This window comes from Podarcis tiliguerta (assembly GCF_965153285.1).
Source record: "Podarcis tiliguerta genome assembly, chromosome: 2".
Lineage (NCBI taxonomy): Eukaryota > Metazoa > Chordata > Lepidosauria > Squamata > Lacertidae > Podarcis > Podarcis tiliguerta.
Genome location: NC_139535.1, coordinates 80115180 through 80134849, shown reverse-complemented (window position 1 = coordinate 80134849; position 19670 = coordinate 80115180). Strand labels below are relative to the sequence as shown.

Genomic DNA, 19670 nt, shown 5'->3' with positions numbered 1-19670 from the left:
AGTGGGGAGGGGGCTGGGATCTGTGCAGGAAGGTGTAAGCTGGTGGCGCTCTGTAAGTAATGTGGATAAAGCAGGAGACAAAGGGAAAGTAGGTCAGACAGGCTGAGCTGCAGCTCCACGTCTGTTTGTGTGCGTGTCTCGGGGAAATCCAGCCGCTCTGTGCTGCAGCATGAAGGAATTGGGTGGGAGGATTGCTGTGAAGGTTTGGAGTGGGAGGATGCTGTGAAAGCATCCCCAGACAGCGCCTGGCCATGTTCCCTTTGTGTCAGGTACCTCTCCTGTAGGAAATAAGAGGCTGGTGCAAAGCAACCTTATTTCAGGGGCTCCTCCATTTTACGGTCTTCTGATCTCATGCCAGGAGAAGCTGCATCTCCATGATGGGGGGGGGGGACGACTGAAAATGAGCTTTTTCTGGTGGATGCAGGGGCAGACTTCACATTCTGAACTGGGAGCCAGGATCCCTGGAATCTGTAGTCAGGCTCCATTTCTTTAGATGGTAGCGAACTGTTCAGCAAATTTACCCTGGCTGAGGAGTGCTTGCTCGGCCTTTTCTGCTTCTCTTTGCTTTATGCAGATACAGTCGTACCTTGGATCCCAAATGCCTTGAAACTCGAATCTTTTGGCTCCCGAACCCTGCAAACCCGGAAGTGAGTCTTCTGGTTTGCGAATGTTCTTAGGAAGCCGAACATCTGACATAGGTTCCGCGGGTTCTGATTGCGTGCAGGAAGCTCCTGCAGCTAATCGGAAGCCGCGCCTTGGTTGTTGAGTGTTTTGGAAGTTGAACGGACTTCCGGAATGGATTCCGTTCGGCTTCCAATGTATGACTGTATATGCTGTGCTTGGCCCCAGTGAATGATGGGATCTTGAGGGCTTAGTTTGTAAGGTTGTTGTTTCATAGACTCATAGAGGTGGCAACTGCCAACTGCAGTATTGTTGATAGGTGGCCAGCCAGCCTACTGTTCTTGATGCTGATATTTAGTTGTTTTTCTCACAGAGTGACCCGAAGAAACTTCCATTGAAAACAATAACAAAAAACACAGCAATACAATTAAAAGGCAGGTCTGATAGATTCCCAGCCAACACGAAAAGAGGCCACAATTCCCCCCCCCCCCCCCATTTTAAGGACCCAAAGCCTGGGTGAAGAGAAAAGTCTAAATATAGATAAAGATGGCACCATGCATGCCTCCCTGGGGAGAGCATTTCACAACAGGGAGCCACCACTGAAAAGGCCTTAATGAAAGAGAGTCATCTACCCCTTCCAAAGCAGTCTGCTTTACTGTTGAACATGTTATGCCGTCAGGAAGTTCTTCCTGATGTTTGGTCTAAATCAAATCCTTTTTCTTGTAATCTAAACCCATTAATTCGGGTGCTATCTTCTGGAACAACAGAAAACAAAGTTGCTCCATCTATGTAACAGAGGGCTATTGCATTGCCTCTTGGTAGTCTGTTCTCCAGGATGTAAAATTCACTGACTCCTTCAACCTTCCCCCAAAGGGTTTGGTTTCCAGGCTCTTCATCATCATGGTTGCCCCTCTCAGAAAACATTCCAGGAGCGAGGCAACCCTTTAGAAAGTGGGGGGGGGGTGAACATTGTTTGGGGTTCCTTCCCAGCTCAGCAAGGGGTACCAGTCTAAGAATGCACCCAGCCCCTTCCTAGTTAATCAAGCAGTACTGCTTTGCCAGTGAACACTGGAAGAGGGAGTTTAGTATGCCAATTCTGCTTTCTAAAGCCCAGCCCTGAGCTACTTCTGGAAATATCCTCTGCCAGAGTCCCCAAAACTCTAGTTTATATCATGACAAAAAAAACAAAACTAAACTTGGATGATGTTCAGCTTGCATAATACACAGAATTAGCATATAATTATTTGATCACTTTTAATCAGCCAAATTTATTTAATTAACTGATTAGATTATGACTCCAATTGTCTTCAGAACCCGCACAAGTGGTAACAGCATGGGGTATTATTTCTATTGTGCAGCTGGAGTAGAGAGAAAAGGATGGGCTTCATGGGATACAGGTGAATGATTAGGATGAGTTAAGGGTAATTCTCTCTCTCATTTACCTGTTTACCTCTAGATCCTTTAGAAGACATTGAATCCACCTTCCTAAGCTTTATCTTTCCTTTGTGGCCATGACTGCTAGAAACTGTCTAATTTGAGGCAGTCACGCCCAGTTGGGTGTTCTCATCTGCAGCTATATTTGACATGTTTCTGTCGGCAGTAGATGGGTTTTTCAGCCCCAAACCTGTTTGGACATGGAGCATTTCCTTGGTTCTGTGAATTTTCTGCTCTCAAGAACCCTCTTTGTCATTCTGCTTGGTGCCATTACATACCTGTAGCTTCAAAAAACCTGATTATGCAATTTAGAGAGTGTACAACTATCTACGTGGTAGCCTTCCTGCTTTGGATACATGGAGTGTGTTGGAGCACCAGGTAGTTTCTCTTAGACACAAGACTACCTTCCAGGTTGGATCTGATCTTTTGTGCATTATAGAACACAAGGTATGCAGTGGCCATGCCATGGCTGCTGGTGTCTGCATACAGGTCATCAGTTGGTTTGCAGTCAGGATGATATTGGGAGCCCTTAGTTCAGTGCTGGTGGATGTGTGGCTCTCTAAATGTCTATTCCAGCTTCAGCTAGTGGTCGGGGAAGGTGGGAATTGCAGTCCAGCAGCATCTGGAGGGCCACAGGTCCCCTCTCCCCCATGTTTCAGTCACTGTCTCAGCACATGGCAGGTGCTTTAACCATGAGTAGCTCACCTGTGACTGGGAAACTTAGAGTCTCTAAGTCTTGAATGATTCCACTTTACCTCTCATGATTGACATTATTGGCTGAAATCCAGAAGGGCCCATGCTTCCCCTGATTCTTCTCAGAATTTCATTCCACAGCTCCTAAATGTCTCTTTCAAAAATAAGTTTGGGGGTTGTGGCATGAGAACCTTTTTGAAGGGGAGCAGCTGCTAAGAAGGGGAGAAGCTGCCAGTACATGGAACTGCCAGTCTTAAAAGTCTCTAGTTGTGTGTGTGTATTTTTGAAACTTGCAGAGCACCCTCTGAGTTGGAAACTGAGGAGAAAATGTGTGCATGCAAACAGATGGGACATACAGTGGTACCTCGGGTTAAGTACTTAATTCGTTCCAGAGGTCTGTTCTTAACCTTAAACTGTCTTTAACCTGAAGCACCACTTTAGCTAATGGGGCCTCCTGCTGCTGCTGCACCGCCGGAGCACGATTTCTGTTTTCATCCTGAAGCAAAGTTCTTAACCCGAGGCATTATTTCTGCACAAGGGCTTCTGTATGTGCAACAGGGCTTCCCGCTCTCCCACATGCACCCTGAAATTGTCTCGAAGGGGTTGGGGTACCCCCAGAACAGCATGGAGGGGAGGGAGGGAGATGGTTCCATCTGGCAAGTGGAAATCCTTGCATAGGCAGAGCGTTTGTCATGGTGCAGCATTGAATTTCACATCTGTATGACTCCTCAAAAGCCTTGCAAATGAGTGGCATGGATGTGGAGAGAGTGGGGCCTGCCTTCCTTTTTCATGGGTTTCCTTATTCCCTGCTCTTGCTTTAAAAGGCTGGAGGTCCCAATGTGGCCCAAAGTTGTCTGTGACTTGCAAGGATTGGGCACAGGTTGGCCCCCAAAATAAGCAACATGGTGACAGACCTAAAGCTGAGCAGCCGTGATCTTTAGCAGAGGTGACCGGTTGCTACTGTATTCTCCAGGCTGGATTTAGGGCTCCAGTGGTAACACAGACTTCTCAGATATTGATTGTGCATATTTCCACAGGCCAGCAGTTGGCCATTTCTCATCTAGAGTCTCATGGCTGAGCCTAAAAGAGGGGGCTGTGTGTCTGCTCTCTGCCCTCCAGGGAATGTTTGCTCCTTGGGAATCCGACTTGTTGAAAGGTGTTGTCTTCCCCTTTCTGGCCTTCCTGCTGGGAATGCATCCTCCGTTCCTGGTGATTCAGCAAATAGGCCCGTCAAAGAAATGAGAGCTGGCAGACGTGAAGGGGACTCCTGTTTCCCAACATAGCCTCTTTGACTCCTAAGGAGTGTTCAGCAGCTCAGGCCTTCAGGCAACATGCTCTCTTGTCAATGCTCTTTCTCTGCCTCTGCTTACTTACAGTGAAGGAGTTTCTTGCCAAAGCCAAAGAAGAGTTCCTCAAGAAATGGGAGAACCCGTTGCAGGTATGACACCTCTCTTCTCGTCTTGATATTTTGCCTTCCTTCCTTTATCTAGCCATAGCAGCCTGGGTCTTGTTGCTTCTAAGCTCTTAGGCCTGATTTGAAAGTGACACTGACCTGGTTTGCATGCAACCATCAGCCAGAGTTAGACAACTTATGGCTTCGCAGGAATGTGCATGTGTGTTGGTGCACACGGTTTAAATTGCTCCCATGTACCCTGCCTCCTTTTGATGTGCTGGAAAGAAAACAGACCAGGGTGCCGAGAATACATGTGTACAGTTTCACACAATACATGTGTACAGTTTAAGCTCAGAATATGTGTGTACCGTTCCACACAACTGGTGTTGCATTTAAGTAAGGGATACACTGCCTAACTTGAATGCTATAGTGTGCCTCATGCATTGAAACGACTGCCTTGATATTAAATTCATTAGTACATAGTTCTCCCCATTTTATCCTCACAGCAGTCCTGTGAGGTAGGTTAGGCTGAGAAACTGCAACTGGCCCATTGAGCTTCATGGCTGAGTGGGGATATGAACCCTGGTGTCCTGGGTCCAGGTCTGACACTCTGATCACTCTGGCTCTCCTGTACTGGCTGTGTGGAAGCCCATTTGGGTCTGCATTCACTTATTTTTTATGTGTATAAAATGTGACCAGTGTAACTTTTTAAAACAAGGCTTTGGAAGGATCTTTCCAAACCTTTGTTATTGCTAGTTACACCAAAGGCAAAAGTCTTGATGCTGGTGGACATCCTAAATTATCCTGCTGAAGAAATAGGCACTGAGACAGGTGTTTCAGTCCCCAGGTTATTCTGGAATTGCCCCTTTTCTAGGAATAATTTTGCAGGGGTACAATACAGGAGGAGAGTGAGGTGTCCAAGATGGAAACACAGGAAGAGAGTCAGCTTTGGATTAGTTTACCTTTTGCAGTTCTAAGACACTTTGGAAGATGTGTCTGACAATAAGGTTTGCCAGTGCCCGGGTTGCTTGCATGACAAGGAACAAATAGTCAAGATCTTTCCAAATTACTAAGCAAGGCTCAGAAGCCCTTCACCTATCACATATACTCTTTGGTGTTAGCAGACCATATTACAGAAAGGGGAATGCAATCTCCCTCTAGCTGAATAAGGTATTTTCTTCCCTGCAATATCTGATGAATACCTCACTGCTCAACTAACAGGTCCGATGCTTTAGCTTTTCAGCAAATAACTCCCAGAAGGTGACTGCCAAAATAACTGCTTCATGGCAATAAAATGACTGTGTAAATTGGCCCGGAAATTTGGATGCTCTCGCTGTTTTGGCTTGTTCCATTTGCTGCCCCCTACATAAAGGTGTCATTACATCTGGTTGTATTTTGCAATAAGTGTGATATTTGGGGATATTACTGTTTTTTTGTCAGGCTCTAAGGCTTAACCTGTTGCTGCTAGTTTCTAGGTTATTACAGATAGTGTAGTGAGTGTTGGGTGTATGTACAGTCCTTTTTGTGGATTGAGTTTGATTTTCTTGCTGTTCAGTATGCAGGAGGATTGTATGTCTTTCTCTCTGAAAACTCTTGCCTTTTGCGCCCTCTCGTGGTAAAAAGCTATCTGTGTCTCCAACCCCAAGAACGCTGCAAGTTTCAGGGAGAAGAGTTGGCACGCCACAGGGATGATCCTCTTCAATAACAGTTGCTGCTTTAATATGGCATGGGAAGACATGGTACTGCCTGAAGGGTTATCTTTAAAATGAAACTAGTAAGCCGGCATTTTGAACTCTGACGGCCACTTAAGGGTCCTCAAAATCTGATGACTAGAGCCTGGTGTCCTTGACAGATTGTCTTCCTCTGCTTTTTATATTATTATTTTCAAAATCCTTTTTCAGAATACGTCCAGCCTGGATCACTTCGACCGGCTCAAGACCCTGGGTACAGGCTCTTTTGGGCGGGTGATGCTCGTGAAGCACAAGGAGACCGGGAATTACTTTGCCATGAAGATCCTTGACAAGCAGAAAGTGAGTTTGAGCCTGTCGTTGAGTTCTGGGAGTTGGTGCCTGAGGTTGGCAAGAGGGAGGCCCAACTGACTCTGGTGGACTTCCTTTCTGTCTTGCAGGTTGTTAAGCTGAAGCAGATCGAGCACACCCTCAATGAAAAGCGCATTCTCCAGGCTGTGAACTTCCCATTCCTTGTCAGGCTAGAGTATTCTTTTAAGGTAAAGGATGTCTTTGCACTCTCTCTCCCCACCCCCTGCCTAAATATTCATTCTCTGGCTTTCTGGTCCTTTGGACACCTGCTCTGCTGCATCAGATCAAAGGCACACAGTGGCCAACCAGATACTTAAGGGAAGCTAACCACTTTACCATAGCACCCAGCTAATCTTTTTGCCCCTGTCTGGGCTTGTGGCTAGCTGGGCATCCACCATTGCAGGCAAGCCCAGCTGGCTGGATACTTTCTGTGCTGGTACAGTAGGTACAGTGTGCTTCCCCTTTGGGAGCAGCCTGGGTAGGTGGATCTCCTGGGCTAGAGCACACGTTGTCATGATAGGCCATCAAAACTCTTCCTTATGATAGGCCTTCAATATTTTGTTTTGTCCTAGCTCTTTCTGGTGTTGGTGGAGTTTTGGGCAAGTAAACAAGTGGGCACTATAAGCATACAAAATGTTTAATAAAGCCAACAGTATTTTATCATTTTGTGTTTGAGTTACCCAGAGAACAATCTTACTGCCTTATATAAATACAGTAAGTAAGGCTGCAATCCTAACACCGCTTACCTAGAAGTAAGCCTCGTTGAATTCAGTAGGATTTACTTTTAAGTCAATGTGAAAGTGCTATAGGGAGCGTGTAAGTCTGGACTATGTGACAAGGCAACTGTGCCTTGTCTATTAATGCAGCTCTAAATCAAGGTTTTGCAGGCTTCCGTTCACCTCAGCTACATAGAAAGGATATAAAAAGCCATTGAGTCCTACCTATTGCCACAAAGGGCAGAACCATTTTTTAAAAATCTGCTTTGAAGGAAATATGCATGTTTATATACCCTTTGTGGCTGTAACCTAAAACCATGGACACAGTGGCTGTTTGAAAGCTCAACCAGAAGAGGAGGCCTCTACTGCTGCCTCATAGGTTCCTTCCCATTTCCCCTCTGCTATAGCAGTCCTGACAATGCCCTGTCAAAAGCTTACCTCTCAATCAGAATAAAGCCTGAACAAATACATTCATGCTACCTTGCAGAGATTGTTTCAGTTGCAGACTTTGGGGGTTAAAAAAAAAAAGTATCTTAATTCTAAATACTATTTCCTTGGCAGTAAGTCCCATTGATGTTAGTGGGACTTGTTTCCAAGTTGGTTGGTGTTAGACTGTGTATAATTCATTCCCTTGGTAGTGAGAGTAATTCTGTAAGTCTACCAGAAGATCCTTGCTGGATCAGCCCAAAAGCCCATCTAGTCCAGCATTCTGCCCAGCAGTCCATACTAGCCAACCAGGTGCCTACGGGGAGCCACAAACAGGATCTGAGCACAACACTCTTCTGTTTATGAACTGGTATGGAGAGGCCTGCTACCCCATAGTGGAGTTACTATAGTTATCATGACTAGTGGTCATTATTAGTCTTATCCTACATGACCAGGTACTAAGAGATTTGAGTTCAACTTAGTAACAGCTGCTTTTGAAGTTGTTGCCTTTTTTTTTTTAAGATCATGGCAGGAAAAGACTCTGAACAGAACATAGCACTAAAACCAAAACACTCTGCTATAGAAACAGTTTTGCACCAAGCAGAACTATACGATCGTTGTGCAAATAAGTTGTGCAAATGAATGGGGACTAGAGGACAAGGAACTTGTATACATTCAGATTTTAAAGAACTTGTATTTATTGAGCGGGAAGCAAGGCAATGTTGGTAGAGAGCGATGGACTAGGGAACAAACGTGAAGATGGGAATTGGGGGCAGTTAGGAAAGTGTAGCCATGTGAAGGAATGAAGTACTGATCAGAAATGCTGTGACCTGTTCCTTCACCACCACCTAGTCTGTAGGCACTGTATCAACATTTTGGTTTTTTATCTGCAACTGCAAGGGCAAGATACTTCATTTTTTTAAAGGAAATTGGCAGGAACTTGAATTCTGTGGTGTATATAGTCCTTTCTCCCAGCCCAACAGCAAACCCAGTTTCTGTTCTAGAGTGCTCCTATGGATGTGTGAGTACACTGGTGCAAGCGTCACTGCAGAAAGGCAATAGAAGTAAATAAATTGGAGAGCTGTGGCCCTGAACCTACAAGGTTGGGGTGGGTGCAAAGCAGTGCTGGCCAGGACCCTGAGTTGTTTCTGCCCTTGATTACAGGATAACTCAAATCTGTACATGGTGATGGAATACATCCCAGGTGGCGAGATGTTCTCCCACCTACGACGGATTGGCAGGTTCAGGTGAGTGTGCTCCCCTGTCATTGTAAGGTTGGGATGATGCTCTCAGTTGTGGGAACAGAAGAGCTGAGAGTTGGGCTTCCTGGGTTAGAACAGGGGAAAGGAACCAGGAAAGAACTAGGTGGAGGATATCTTCCCCTTCCAGCAAGCCCTAACTTCTGGGGTAAAGAATATGCAGTTTAGAAAAAAGTCTAATGATAGGACAGAAGCTGCATTTGCTTTGACATTAATTCCCATCTTCCTGGATGTGAAGCTGGTGACTTGCAAAGAGCAGATCATTCCTATCAGAGTGTGGTGGCAATGACACTGAGTTCCTGATTATTCTCTTTAACACTAAGGGGCAAGGAGTGACCTGGCTTGAATAGGCCCATATGAGCGGAGTGCTTTTCATCAGAGGATTGTTAGCGGAGACTTCAGTATAGAAGCTACCACCGTAGAACATGCTTCTATCTTGCTTTGTATCCATTTACTGTATGGAAAGCGGGATGCTTGTTAACATGCTCTCATTTAACTGTGTAGATATGTGTGCTTCAGATCAGCTGCCATCTTGTAGAACAGTCTAGAACTGGCATAGCACTGAGACTGAGCGACGGACCAGGAAGCCCCCAGTCCGAATGGTGCCTCTGCCATGAACTCAACTACATGGCATTACGCAAAGTTCTGTCTCACAGCCTCAGCCCCACCATCTGCAACATGGAGAGTAAATAGTAATGACTTACCTTCCAGGATTGTTGCAATGATTACACCTACATAAGAACATGGTCAGAATAAGGGAAGAGATTCTGCATGTGTTCAGCCATAGGTGGGGCAGGGAGAGCATGAGTGAAATGTGTGAGATAACTTCCAGCTGAAGACTCAAGGTCCTGTTGAACGGGGAACAGGGGAGAGATCTGGTCTTATAGTATTGGTTTGTGACAGGGGTGGAAACCTGAGCCCTTTTGCTGAGAGTACAGCTCCCATCATCCCTGACTGAGCTGGTTGGGGCTGATGGGAGTTGGAGCCCAACCCAGCAGTGCTCTGGAGGACCACAGGTTCTCCATCCCTGGTTTATGGGGATCAGTGAAGACTCAGCTGGCATGCATTGGAGGTGGCCTATGAAAAAGCTCTTGCCCCTTTTGTTGCAGTGAACCTCATGCCCGGTTTTATGCCGCTCAGATAGTGCTGACTTTTGAGTACCTGCACTCACTAGATCTCATCTATCGAGACTTGAAGCCTGAGAACCTCCTCATCGACCAGCAGGGCTACATTGAGGTAATGCTGCTTCCATCCATTCTGTGAGATTCTGCCGCACAGCATTTTGAGAATTCCTCTCCTTGTCAGTATGTCTAGGAATACGGTTTCTTTCCCCAAATATCTGTAACAATTAGTTTTTTTAAGAAAGGACTGAATTTTGACAAGCATAAGTAACTTAGGAAATTTTGGAGTTGGCATAAAATCTAAAGGTGCACCTCTTTCTATCATTTGTTCTTTGAATATCAGGAAGTCCACCCCCCCCCCCAGTGGTACCTGCTCAACCAAATGTGCTCCAAACCACCAGATGCACTTTTCCTATTTTGGTGGCAAGTGGGGAGCATGTTAGAAAACATTCATTACGAGCAGTTGCTGTTTAGAAAGTATACTTACCTTTGGAAACAAAATCTTCTCTCTTATTCCACCCGAAACATCACCTCTCCATGTGCTGGGGTTTGTGCAAGCCTCCATCACTTCCTTTGTGCTGCTGACCCTATTGGTGTGGAGAACTCAGCTTTGTTAATTTTCTCTTACCTCCAGGTGACAGATTTTGGCTTTGCCAAACGAGTGAAAGGCCGAACATGGACCCTTTGTGGGACTCCAGAATACCTGGCTCCTGAAATCATTCTGAGCAAGGTGAGAGAGACACCTGTACTCAGGAACAGTGTTTTGGGCCTCGTTCAGCCCAGAAAGAAGACTGTGTTCATCTCGATATCTTGCAGTACACTGCAATTAAGTGCCGATCATCCTTGGTGTTTGTGATCTGAGCCTGCTTTCCTGTTTCAGGGTTATAACAAAGCTGTGGACTGGTGGGCCCTGGGTGTCCTCATCTATGAAATGGCAGCCGGCTACCCCCCATTTTTTGCAGACCAGCCCATTCAGATATATGAGAAGATTGTCTCTGGGAAGGTAATATTTCAGCATAGAGGCTTGCATGCTGGGTACAGGATATTACAAATATATATTACAATATGTAGACCATCTTGCCCATGGAGGGAATGCAGTACTTCCCTAGAAGGCGTGTTAGAAATTTCCAAATAGCTCACAGTATACAGTGCATACATTTATAATGTTCGGTGAAGCATGGACCTGCTGTGTTTACCTGCCAAATAAATGTTGGAGTAGGTGGAATTCAGCAGACTGTGAACGGAAACCCCCTCTGTATTTTCTTGGCAAATCTTCCAGCTATTTTTTGGTGCTGCTTGCAGCTTTCACCACAGGAACAAATGTCTGGAAATCTAGATGGCTGCAGTTATATTCATAGTCTGACCTTATTTTGAGGAAAGGGGCAGATCTGTTGGCTTCATTTGAATGCTGAGTCTCAAATTTCGTATACTTTAAACAAACTTAAGGCTCTAGTCTTCAGTGTGAAGAAGAAATTAGTTGAAGAATTCTACAGGCTAAGTAGAATATGGATTTTCTGAGTCTAGAATTCTAGTGTCTGTAATACTTGGCAGTTCTCCCAGGTGAGACTCCTAGAGTAATGTGAGGCCAAGCAGCACAAAAAAGATCAGAAAAGCACAAAGTGGAGTTTTATAAGTTAAACAGAGTAAAACTGCGGAAAGGGGGAGACATGCAACTCAAGCTCTCTGTAACTGCAACGCTGTGAGTTTTCAGAATATTGCTCTTAGAATTTGTAACATGGCCTAAAGGAGTGAGGTGTGGCAGGGCAGTGTTGGAAGAGCTTTGCAGGAAAATGTGTGATGTCAAAGGAACATCTCCCCCACCCAAGAAAACTAAACGAAAGTAATGGAGATCAGTGGATATATGTGCATGCTAGCTTTCAGATGGCTGGGGCTTGCTCTTGTTCTGCTGCTCCAGAACATGCATGCTCTCTTTGAGTCCAGCTGTCCTTTTATCCCTTCCCTGCCATTTATCCTATGAATTTTCACTGGGCCCTACTTGCCAACTTTGATTTCTCAGGTGGTTAATGCTAAAATAATCAGTATTAAGTTGCCGTTTGAGTCAGGCTATTAGGCCAGGAGCTGTACTGACCCGGCCTTTCTCAGTAACACCTAAGATCTTCTATTGAGTCAACTGATTGTTGACGAATAAACATGCATTGTGGATAACAGTTATTCTATGGCACTGACCGCAGTTTACTTTGGATTTGAAATTTGTGCAGGTGTGTTATGGATCCCCACAATGTCCTTCAGCAAAGGATTTGTCCTTGTTAAGATTGCTGTGATACTACTACTACTACTACTATTATTATTATCATCATCATCATCATCATCATCATTATCACTATTATTAGCACTTAGTATCACAGTTGGGCATGAGGCATTACTATTAACTAGTTGAATTAATATAAAAGCTCCCAGAACCTTGTTTGTGATAGGTTCTTGCATCAGGATAGCTCAGCTAAGGTTGCATAGAAAAAACATAGTCAAAATGTTATGCGCTTGATCAGGTTTGGTTCTCTGCAAAAGAAACTGATGAAGCTTGTGCACCTCTGTGAGGTGGGCTTTTACTTAGATAAGTCATCCAAGTAATAATGACTGAGGGTTAAACAGGTTGGTCATGATGACAGTCTAGCACAGATCTCAGCAGAATGAATAGCAAGTAACCATTAATCAAGATTAGGTGCTCTGCTTAAAAGAGAAAGGGAATCTGAGTAGAAGGAGCTCCTTTCACAATACTAAGAGAAGAGGCTAAGCCAGACTCTGTGATACTTACATTTGATTTTGGTGAAGCTTGTATAAAATTCCAGTCTTACATTTAAACTGGTACACTAAATGTACTTAAATATAGGGCATGTCTACACTACAGATTTGAGCCAGATTTTTTTCAAACTGGTTCATCTGTTTCCACCACCCTGCCAAGGAAAACTAAGAGCATTGCTTGGGGATCCTCATTGCTTCATAGAATCACATTGCCTAATGCCTTAAGCCCCTTTAAAAACTGTGGTGTAAATACATGCATAAACTAGCGCCACATCCCTACTAATCTCTGCCTGATAACATTCTACCTTTTTATCTATCTAATATCTTTCTGTGGTAGAACAAAACATAGGTTACAGTAAGCACATATACGTGAACTGCCCTGAGATCTTTGGATGAAGGGTGGTATACAAATTTAATACACAAATAAAATAAATATAGCCACTTTGCCAGTGCTTTTTTCTTAGGGCATTTGCTCCTAGGGGTTCTGATTGAAGATCTTCAAACCCACTAGCCACCCTGAATTTCATTTAGGTGAGATACATTGTTGAGAAGCAAGCGCAAAGAGCACCTGTATTATTTTTAAGGGTTTTCTTGCTGTCAACTTCTTTTGCCAAACTGCTTCTTAAATTGTTTTCAGTTTTTAAAAAGTAGTCCAGGGGACATTTGTGTGTGCATGTGAATTTCTCTCTTTCAGCAGTTCCTGTGCCAAGCCAGTCAGACCTTTTTTTTTAAATTCAGAAGTTATAAATCCGTTTAAAGAGAGAGAGGCAAGCCTTCCAAGTGTGTTAGTCGAAGCCCTCCTTCTGTCCCTCTTGTGTTTAGAGTGTTTCCAGAGGGATGTGCACATCTCTGTCTCTGTGGCAGCTAGAAGTTCTTGTTAGAATAAATTCTAGGATTTGTGGGAATGTGCAATGTTAACATTTAAGGACATAAGAAGAGCCTGCTAGATTCTGTTCTCACAGTGGCCAACCAGATTCATATGGGAAGTCCTCAAGCAGGGCATGGGTGCAACTTCCCAAGGCCCCAGTTTTGTGGTAGATGTTGCAATTGCAGACATATGGTGAATTAGTGCTTTGGCTACAGAGCATAATGAATCTCACTTCCTGCCCTTTCCCTGCGGCTGTCAGATTTCTCCTGGAAGGCAGAGAGATTAACCTGTTCTTGGCTTCTGCCTCCTTGCACCCAGGTTCGCTTCCCGTCTCACTTCAGCTCAGACCTGAAGGACCTGTTGCGTAACTTACTCCAGGTAGACCTCACCAAACGCTTTGGCAACCTCAAAAATGGAGTCAATGACATCAAGAACCACAAGTGGTTTGCTACTACTGATTGGATTGCCATCTACCAACGGAAGGTAAGGAGAAGTAACAGGGTGCAGTCAGAAGAGGGGGGCGGCTTGTGGCGGCAGCCCACAGCCTTATTTCCAAAGCAAAGGTTTCCACTATCACACTGCCAAAGAAGTAATGCCAACTCACTGTGGGTGTATAGTGCTGGTACACAAAGCCATCCAAACACATGTATCACCTTTTTGAAGTGCATAGCTCACAAACAAGAGAGGGCCCCCCCCCCACCCACAAAGCTTATCTCTGTGTTGAGAAAACCTGCATGTGAAGCAGCTCTTACACTTCAGTGGAACTTGCAGGCCCAATATTAATGATATGGGATCTCGGGACATATTGTGATTATTAGTTATCTGTGAAAAGATCCCAGGATCTAGTTAAATCCACTGTTGCAGCTGTGTTGGAAATCATCATGTCTTCTCTTAAACCTTCCCTTTGTGAATTTGATTGAAAGCTTCAGCCCCACAGCTGCTAATGGCATCTGGATGCTAAAAACCTTCTCTGGTCACTTGCTGCTTTCCATGGTATAAGCCTGCAGCCTTCCAGATGTTGTCAGACTCCAGTTCCCACCTTGCTGGTCAGGAGTTTGAATCCAGCACAGTTTGGAGTGCCATTCCTGGTATAGGATCTGCTAAGGGCCAAATGAAAGTAATTGCCCATAGAACATGAGGAGCGGGCAAGGCCGAGAAACCCCTTTGTATGAAAAAGCTGAAGGGAGGCAGGATAGGATGATGTCGTTGACCGTGTTCACTCTTAGTTCTGCTGCCTACCTAATTTGCAAATATTCTGGAGATGAAGGTTATAAGTTTCAGTTCCTCCTAAACTGGGGGGAAATAGCAGGCCCAATTAAATGCATCTCTGCTGAGAGGAGGAAGCTGAGCAGCAAGGCAAGGGTCAGTAGGCACAGCTTCCATTTTGGCTGGGCCTGATTCAGGGCCAAACAAGACGTGTGTTTTTGTTCAGTCTGTACCTGCCCATTTGCCTGTAACGTGCAGGTGTGGGGAGAGCCATGTTTTATGTCAGGGTGGGCATACAAGGAAGGGAATCAAGGGCTACTCCATCCACCCTTTTCCTTTTTGTTTTATTATAATTATAATTTTTTTTTATTTATTGAATTTATATACCGCCCTATATCCAGAGGTCTCAGGGTGGTTCACAAAGCAAAATAAAAATAAAAAACCACAAAACACATTAGCAAAATAAAAACAACAACCCAATAAACACACCCCAACGAAACAAAAAAATACCACATTTTAATCAATCAAAGGCCTGGTTAAAAAGGAACATTTTTGCCTTGCGCCTATAATGCTGCTTTGAGATTATTTCCCCCCAAACCAGTTCCAGTATTGGAAGTAGAGTGGCATAAAGGGAAAGGAGATTAAAGTAACCCAAGTGGGGCAAGGTAAAGAAGGGGAAAGTTTTGTTCCCCTCTCCTGCCAACTCATTTTTGATACACAGAAAGTAGATTTCAGCCCCACTTGAGAGATAAGCAGTCAAGGACCTGATTAAAAAGCACAGGCATATCTGGCTTGCCCTTTAGCGGGCTCAAGCTATGAGTGAGGAAGAGCTCCTGTTGCTCTCCTTGCCTGTGGAATAGGCTCAGCTGTACCCAAGGGCCACATTCCCTTTTGGGCAGCCTTCCAGGGACCACATGCTGATGGTGGGTGAAGCCAGAGGCCAAAGTGAGCAAAGCAGTGGATGTGAATTTTATCGTGCAATAGGTTCCTTTACACAGATGCTCGCGCGCGCACACACACACACACCCTGCCTTCCATCCAGGCAAGCAAGAGGTAATACCAGAGCCCAAGGACCTATTCCAGTCAGGCAAGGGGGGGCAGGGAGGTGTGTGTGGTCTGGGGAGGGTCCCACAGGTCAGAGAGGAGTACATTTGCCCCCCAACCCTGAGTTTCCCTTGTATGATATGTGTTCTCTCTCTCTCCCCTGCCCACCTATTTTTGTTTTTGGTTAAATTGAGAAGGCTTAAACCAGTAACCCCGCAGGGAGCCCAATTTCACAGCAAATGGTATCATTTCTCTCTCCTAAACCCATGCAGACACGACCCCTAATAACTCCTCGCTTTGTCCCCTCCCCTCCGCAGGTGGAAGCTCCCTTTATACCAAAGTGCAAAGGCCCCGGCGACACAAGTAACTTTGACGACTACGAGGAAGAGGAGATCCGGGTGTCCATCAGTGAGAAGTGCGCCAAGGAGTTTGCAGAATTTTAGGGCCAGTCCCCCTTGCTTTGTGTGCCCAGGAAAAGGAAGGGCTGGATTTGATCAGCCCCAAGGGCCAGAGTTCCTTGCCTATATGTTAATTTGGGGAGGTGGGAGAGTGTTGGGGTTCACCTGAATCTGTTTGGGCAGAAGAGAGAAAAGGGGAGTTCATTTTGAAGCTGTGGAAAAGGCAGCAGTCGGAGTGCCATCCATCCACCTCCCACTGAAAGCTGTAAGGTGGCTCCCAGCCACTCTCAGGCAGGTTTTAAACAAATTCCCTTCCTCATATTGACTCCAATTCCCCTCCCCACCACACACAAACCCTAATTGGACAGTCCCTGGTTTATTGGTGGCTTTATTTTATTATTATTTTTAGGGGAAAGGGGATTTATTTGCCATTCATCACCCCCAATGAAAGGTCTGGTTCATGGGGCATTGCAAGAATTTCTGGAAGGGGGTGGGTTAGGGCAAGAAATAACCACATCCACACAGCACTTTGGTGTTTAGACCAGCACTGAACAGGTTAATGGCCCCACCCTTTCAACTTTCCCTATGGGACAATTCCTGTCCTTTTATCAGTACCCCCCCCCCTTTCCAGGCCCCTTTTATTATCTTTAAATAAAAAGTTTAAAGAAATAGTTGACTGGCTTTATAAAAAAGGGTTTTAAAAGTCTAGGCAGGGCACAGTGCTTTTTTATACGCTCTGTCTCCCGCACCGTTAAATTAAATTCAGCCGGAATTTTAACTCTGTAAAAACAACTGAGTTTTAGCATGAAGAATTTGTGTGTGTTTTTTGGATAGAAAAACACTTTATTTCCAATCTTTGTCTCCCTATTTTGGGGGAAAGAAGGGGGCAATAGTTTTCACACCTGTAGGAGGGAGCAGTGACTGGTTGCCAGCTGGCAAAGGCATACTGAGAGAAAGAAGCTTGTCTCAATTTGTCTTTCTTAAATGTGCACACACCCCTTCTCTCTCTCTCTCTCTCTCTCTCTCTCTCTCTCTCTCTCTCTCCCTCCCTCCCTCCCTCCCTCCCTCTCCCCCTCCCCCTCCCTCTCCCCCTCCCTCTCCCTCCCCTAGTCTCCCCATCACCACCACCCTCCAATCCAAATGTCCCAACATGAGTTTCCCCACTTCAGGCAACTCTTGGAGCATCTGCCTGAACGGAAGAGAAACAAGCAGGATCTAGTCCACCCTGTGAAACATCAGATAGACTCTAGCTAGTTGCCATGGTTCAAAGGGGCTTCTCCCGTTTGGTGAGCCATCAGGGTGGGAGAAAGTCCATGTAGATAGAGCTTGACCGTCGCAGGCAAAACGCATTGGCTGCTGGGATCCTACCCTTCCCAACTCAAACCTCCGGCATCTGTTTTTGTAATACAAGGATGTTTCCAGTCTGTTGGTGGAGACTCCATTGCACCGGTCCTTAAGGGCTCCATCGGCCTGCTATGTTTTGGGTTTTTTTAATGTTAAGACAGTAAGGAGGGAGTGGAAAATGTAAATCCCGGTGTAAACGGAGGTGGGGTAGGGGCTTAGAAACGAAAGTGTTGGGAAGGCCCATTCCATTTTGACCTGCAGTTCTTGACAGGGAATGAGAGGTGGCATCTGTTTTATTAGAGTCTTTTCTCATGGATGCGGAGGGAGCTGTGACTCAAAGATGAGGAGGGGGAGCCCATTTCTCTCCATTTAATTTGTTCCGACTCTTTCCTCCCCCTCCCTTTCCAATGCAATGCCTCTTTGTGTTCTGTCTTCACCTACCCCACTCCAAACACACTCTATATTCACCAGTTTAGTTTTCTTTTGTTTTCTTTCTGTGGCTGGGGAGCAAAGCAGTCTTCTTTAGATTGATAGATGACATATAACACGTACAGAAGCGCTGTCAGGAGCAGGCAAGCTTTGCTTGCCCCTCCAACTCCTCGTCGTCCTCTTCCCACCAATAGCTCATTGGCCTCTTCTATGTTGGGTTGGGGAGACAGCGGGAGTTAAAATACCCACCAGCTCCCTGCCTCAGAAAAAAACACTTCTATGTAATCCAACAAAACTTGTTTCACTGAGAAAAAAACAAACCCTACTTCCTCTTTAACAGTGTGCTTTGTTGTAAACATATTTGAAACTATTACCAATAAAGTTTTGTTTAAAAAAAACCTGAACTTTTATTTCTGAAGCATGACTTAAGACAGAATGGTGTGGAGAAGAGGAAAAAGCAAGGGGCTGTGATGACATTGAGACGTTTGAACGCTAATACAGGAGACAGTACTTGGGCCTTCCAAATGACAGGTGCTAAATGATGGCACTGGACGGGAAGTTATGGAATATATCTTCTTAGAGAGCAGTATGTGTGCTTACATTTGCCACTGATACAGTGAGATTCTTTACCTACGGTTTAATTGCCATGCCTGAAGGTACATAGATTGAGGGTATTGTCTGTCCTGATCAACTTTAAGGAGGTCAGCTAACAAAATGGATTAGCTAGTTTTAACTTACTAGCCAATCAATAATGCAATAGCAATATAAGTGATATTTTGAGTCTATTTAATTTTTAGTTTGTGGGAATTCTGCTAGCATCTTAAAGATGGAAAGTTAAGATTATCAAATAGCTGTGAAAATGGGATCACGTGTCTGTTACCTAAAGTTTACACCAGCATTCCACAATTGCCAGATTCACTGGACCTGTGTGTTAATATATGTATAGATAGATGATGATAGATAGATAGATAGATAGATAGATAGATAGATAGATAGATATAGATAGATATGTAGCCATAGAATGTGGATATTCATAGAAAGCTCCTACCCTGCTGATTACAAAAGAATACACTATTTGTATATGAAATAAATGTCACATGTTGAGTTACGTAATGAACTATAGTGTTGTACAAAGTCCATCCATTCAAGGCCATTGAAAGTTGGGCAGACAAAATATAAACCACTTTAATGGTACACAGACATTCCCGTTCTTGTAAGAGATCAACCATTATCAACAGTCTATGAGAAAACTAATTGTATTAATCTCCAGAGATACTGCAAGGCCTCTGGACATTTGTGTTTTGCTTTTGGGATCTCTGCTTATGACCATAGTTAAAAGAACTTTTTCAGCAAGATGTATGTCAACTGTAGTTGGCTATGATGTCACTCTTTTCTTTAATCTAAATTTTGCTTTTTCTATGTACATATTTTCAGGCTTGGCTTGAAAAAGTGACAGCCTACCAGTAGCTTGTGGCACATTACAAACTAACTTATTTGTGTTGCATTAGCTAGCTAGGATGCTAGAGCAGTTTTTCATGCTGCTACAAGACTCCTTTCTTGTTCTAGTTCGACTAAAGAGATGTCTGCTCAAGTGAAGTGATGGAATGAGGTGCACTGGAAAACTAGGGTGAACTGTTCTAAAAGTGAATGGGTCACTCTGAGAATAACAAGCATTAGGGACTGAACAGCAAAGGGATGCAACTTGATTTGAAGCATGCTAGCTGCTTTCCCAGTTCATATAGAGGTAAGACTTCTTGGAGATGAAAACAGCTATGAGATTCTTTTTGGTTCCTTTTTTAATTTTCTTAGCTAAACCCAGATACACTGTAGTTTGTTCACTTCACATTCCCCCAATGTTGACGACAGTTTGGAAGAGGAATTCCACTTTCTGTGGTATTACTTTGAAAAACTGCAAAATC

General features: G+C 44.5%; 1 protein-coding gene across 5 annotated transcripts in view; it reads left to right on the top strand.

Annotated features, from left to right (window-relative positions):
• PRKACA (protein kinase cAMP-activated catalytic subunit alpha) overlaps positions 1 to 18025 on the top strand; it is a 60215-nt gene extending 42190 nt beyond the window's left edge. For all 5 annotated transcript variants that reach the window (XM_083430925.1, XM_083430928.1, XM_083430926.1 and 2 more), the window contains exons 2-10: positions 4125 to 4186; positions 6043 to 6171; positions 6270 to 6368; positions 8487 to 8569; positions 9691 to 9817; positions 10337 to 10432; positions 10583 to 10705; positions 13649 to 13813; positions 15898 to 18025. In XM_083430925.1, the coding sequence (XP_083287051.1) occupies positions 4125 to 4186; positions 6043 to 6171; positions 6270 to 6368; positions 8487 to 8569; positions 9691 to 9817; positions 10337 to 10432; positions 10583 to 10705; positions 13649 to 13813; positions 15898 to 16023 (1010 nt within the window). In that variant the 3' untranslated portion in view covers positions 16024 to 18025. The remainder of the gene's footprint in view (positions 1 to 4124; positions 4187 to 6042; positions 6172 to 6269; positions 6369 to 8486; positions 8570 to 9690; positions 9818 to 10336; positions 10433 to 10582; positions 10706 to 13648; positions 13814 to 15897) is intronic.
• The last annotated feature ends 1645 nt before the right edge of the window (positions 18026 to 19670 follow it).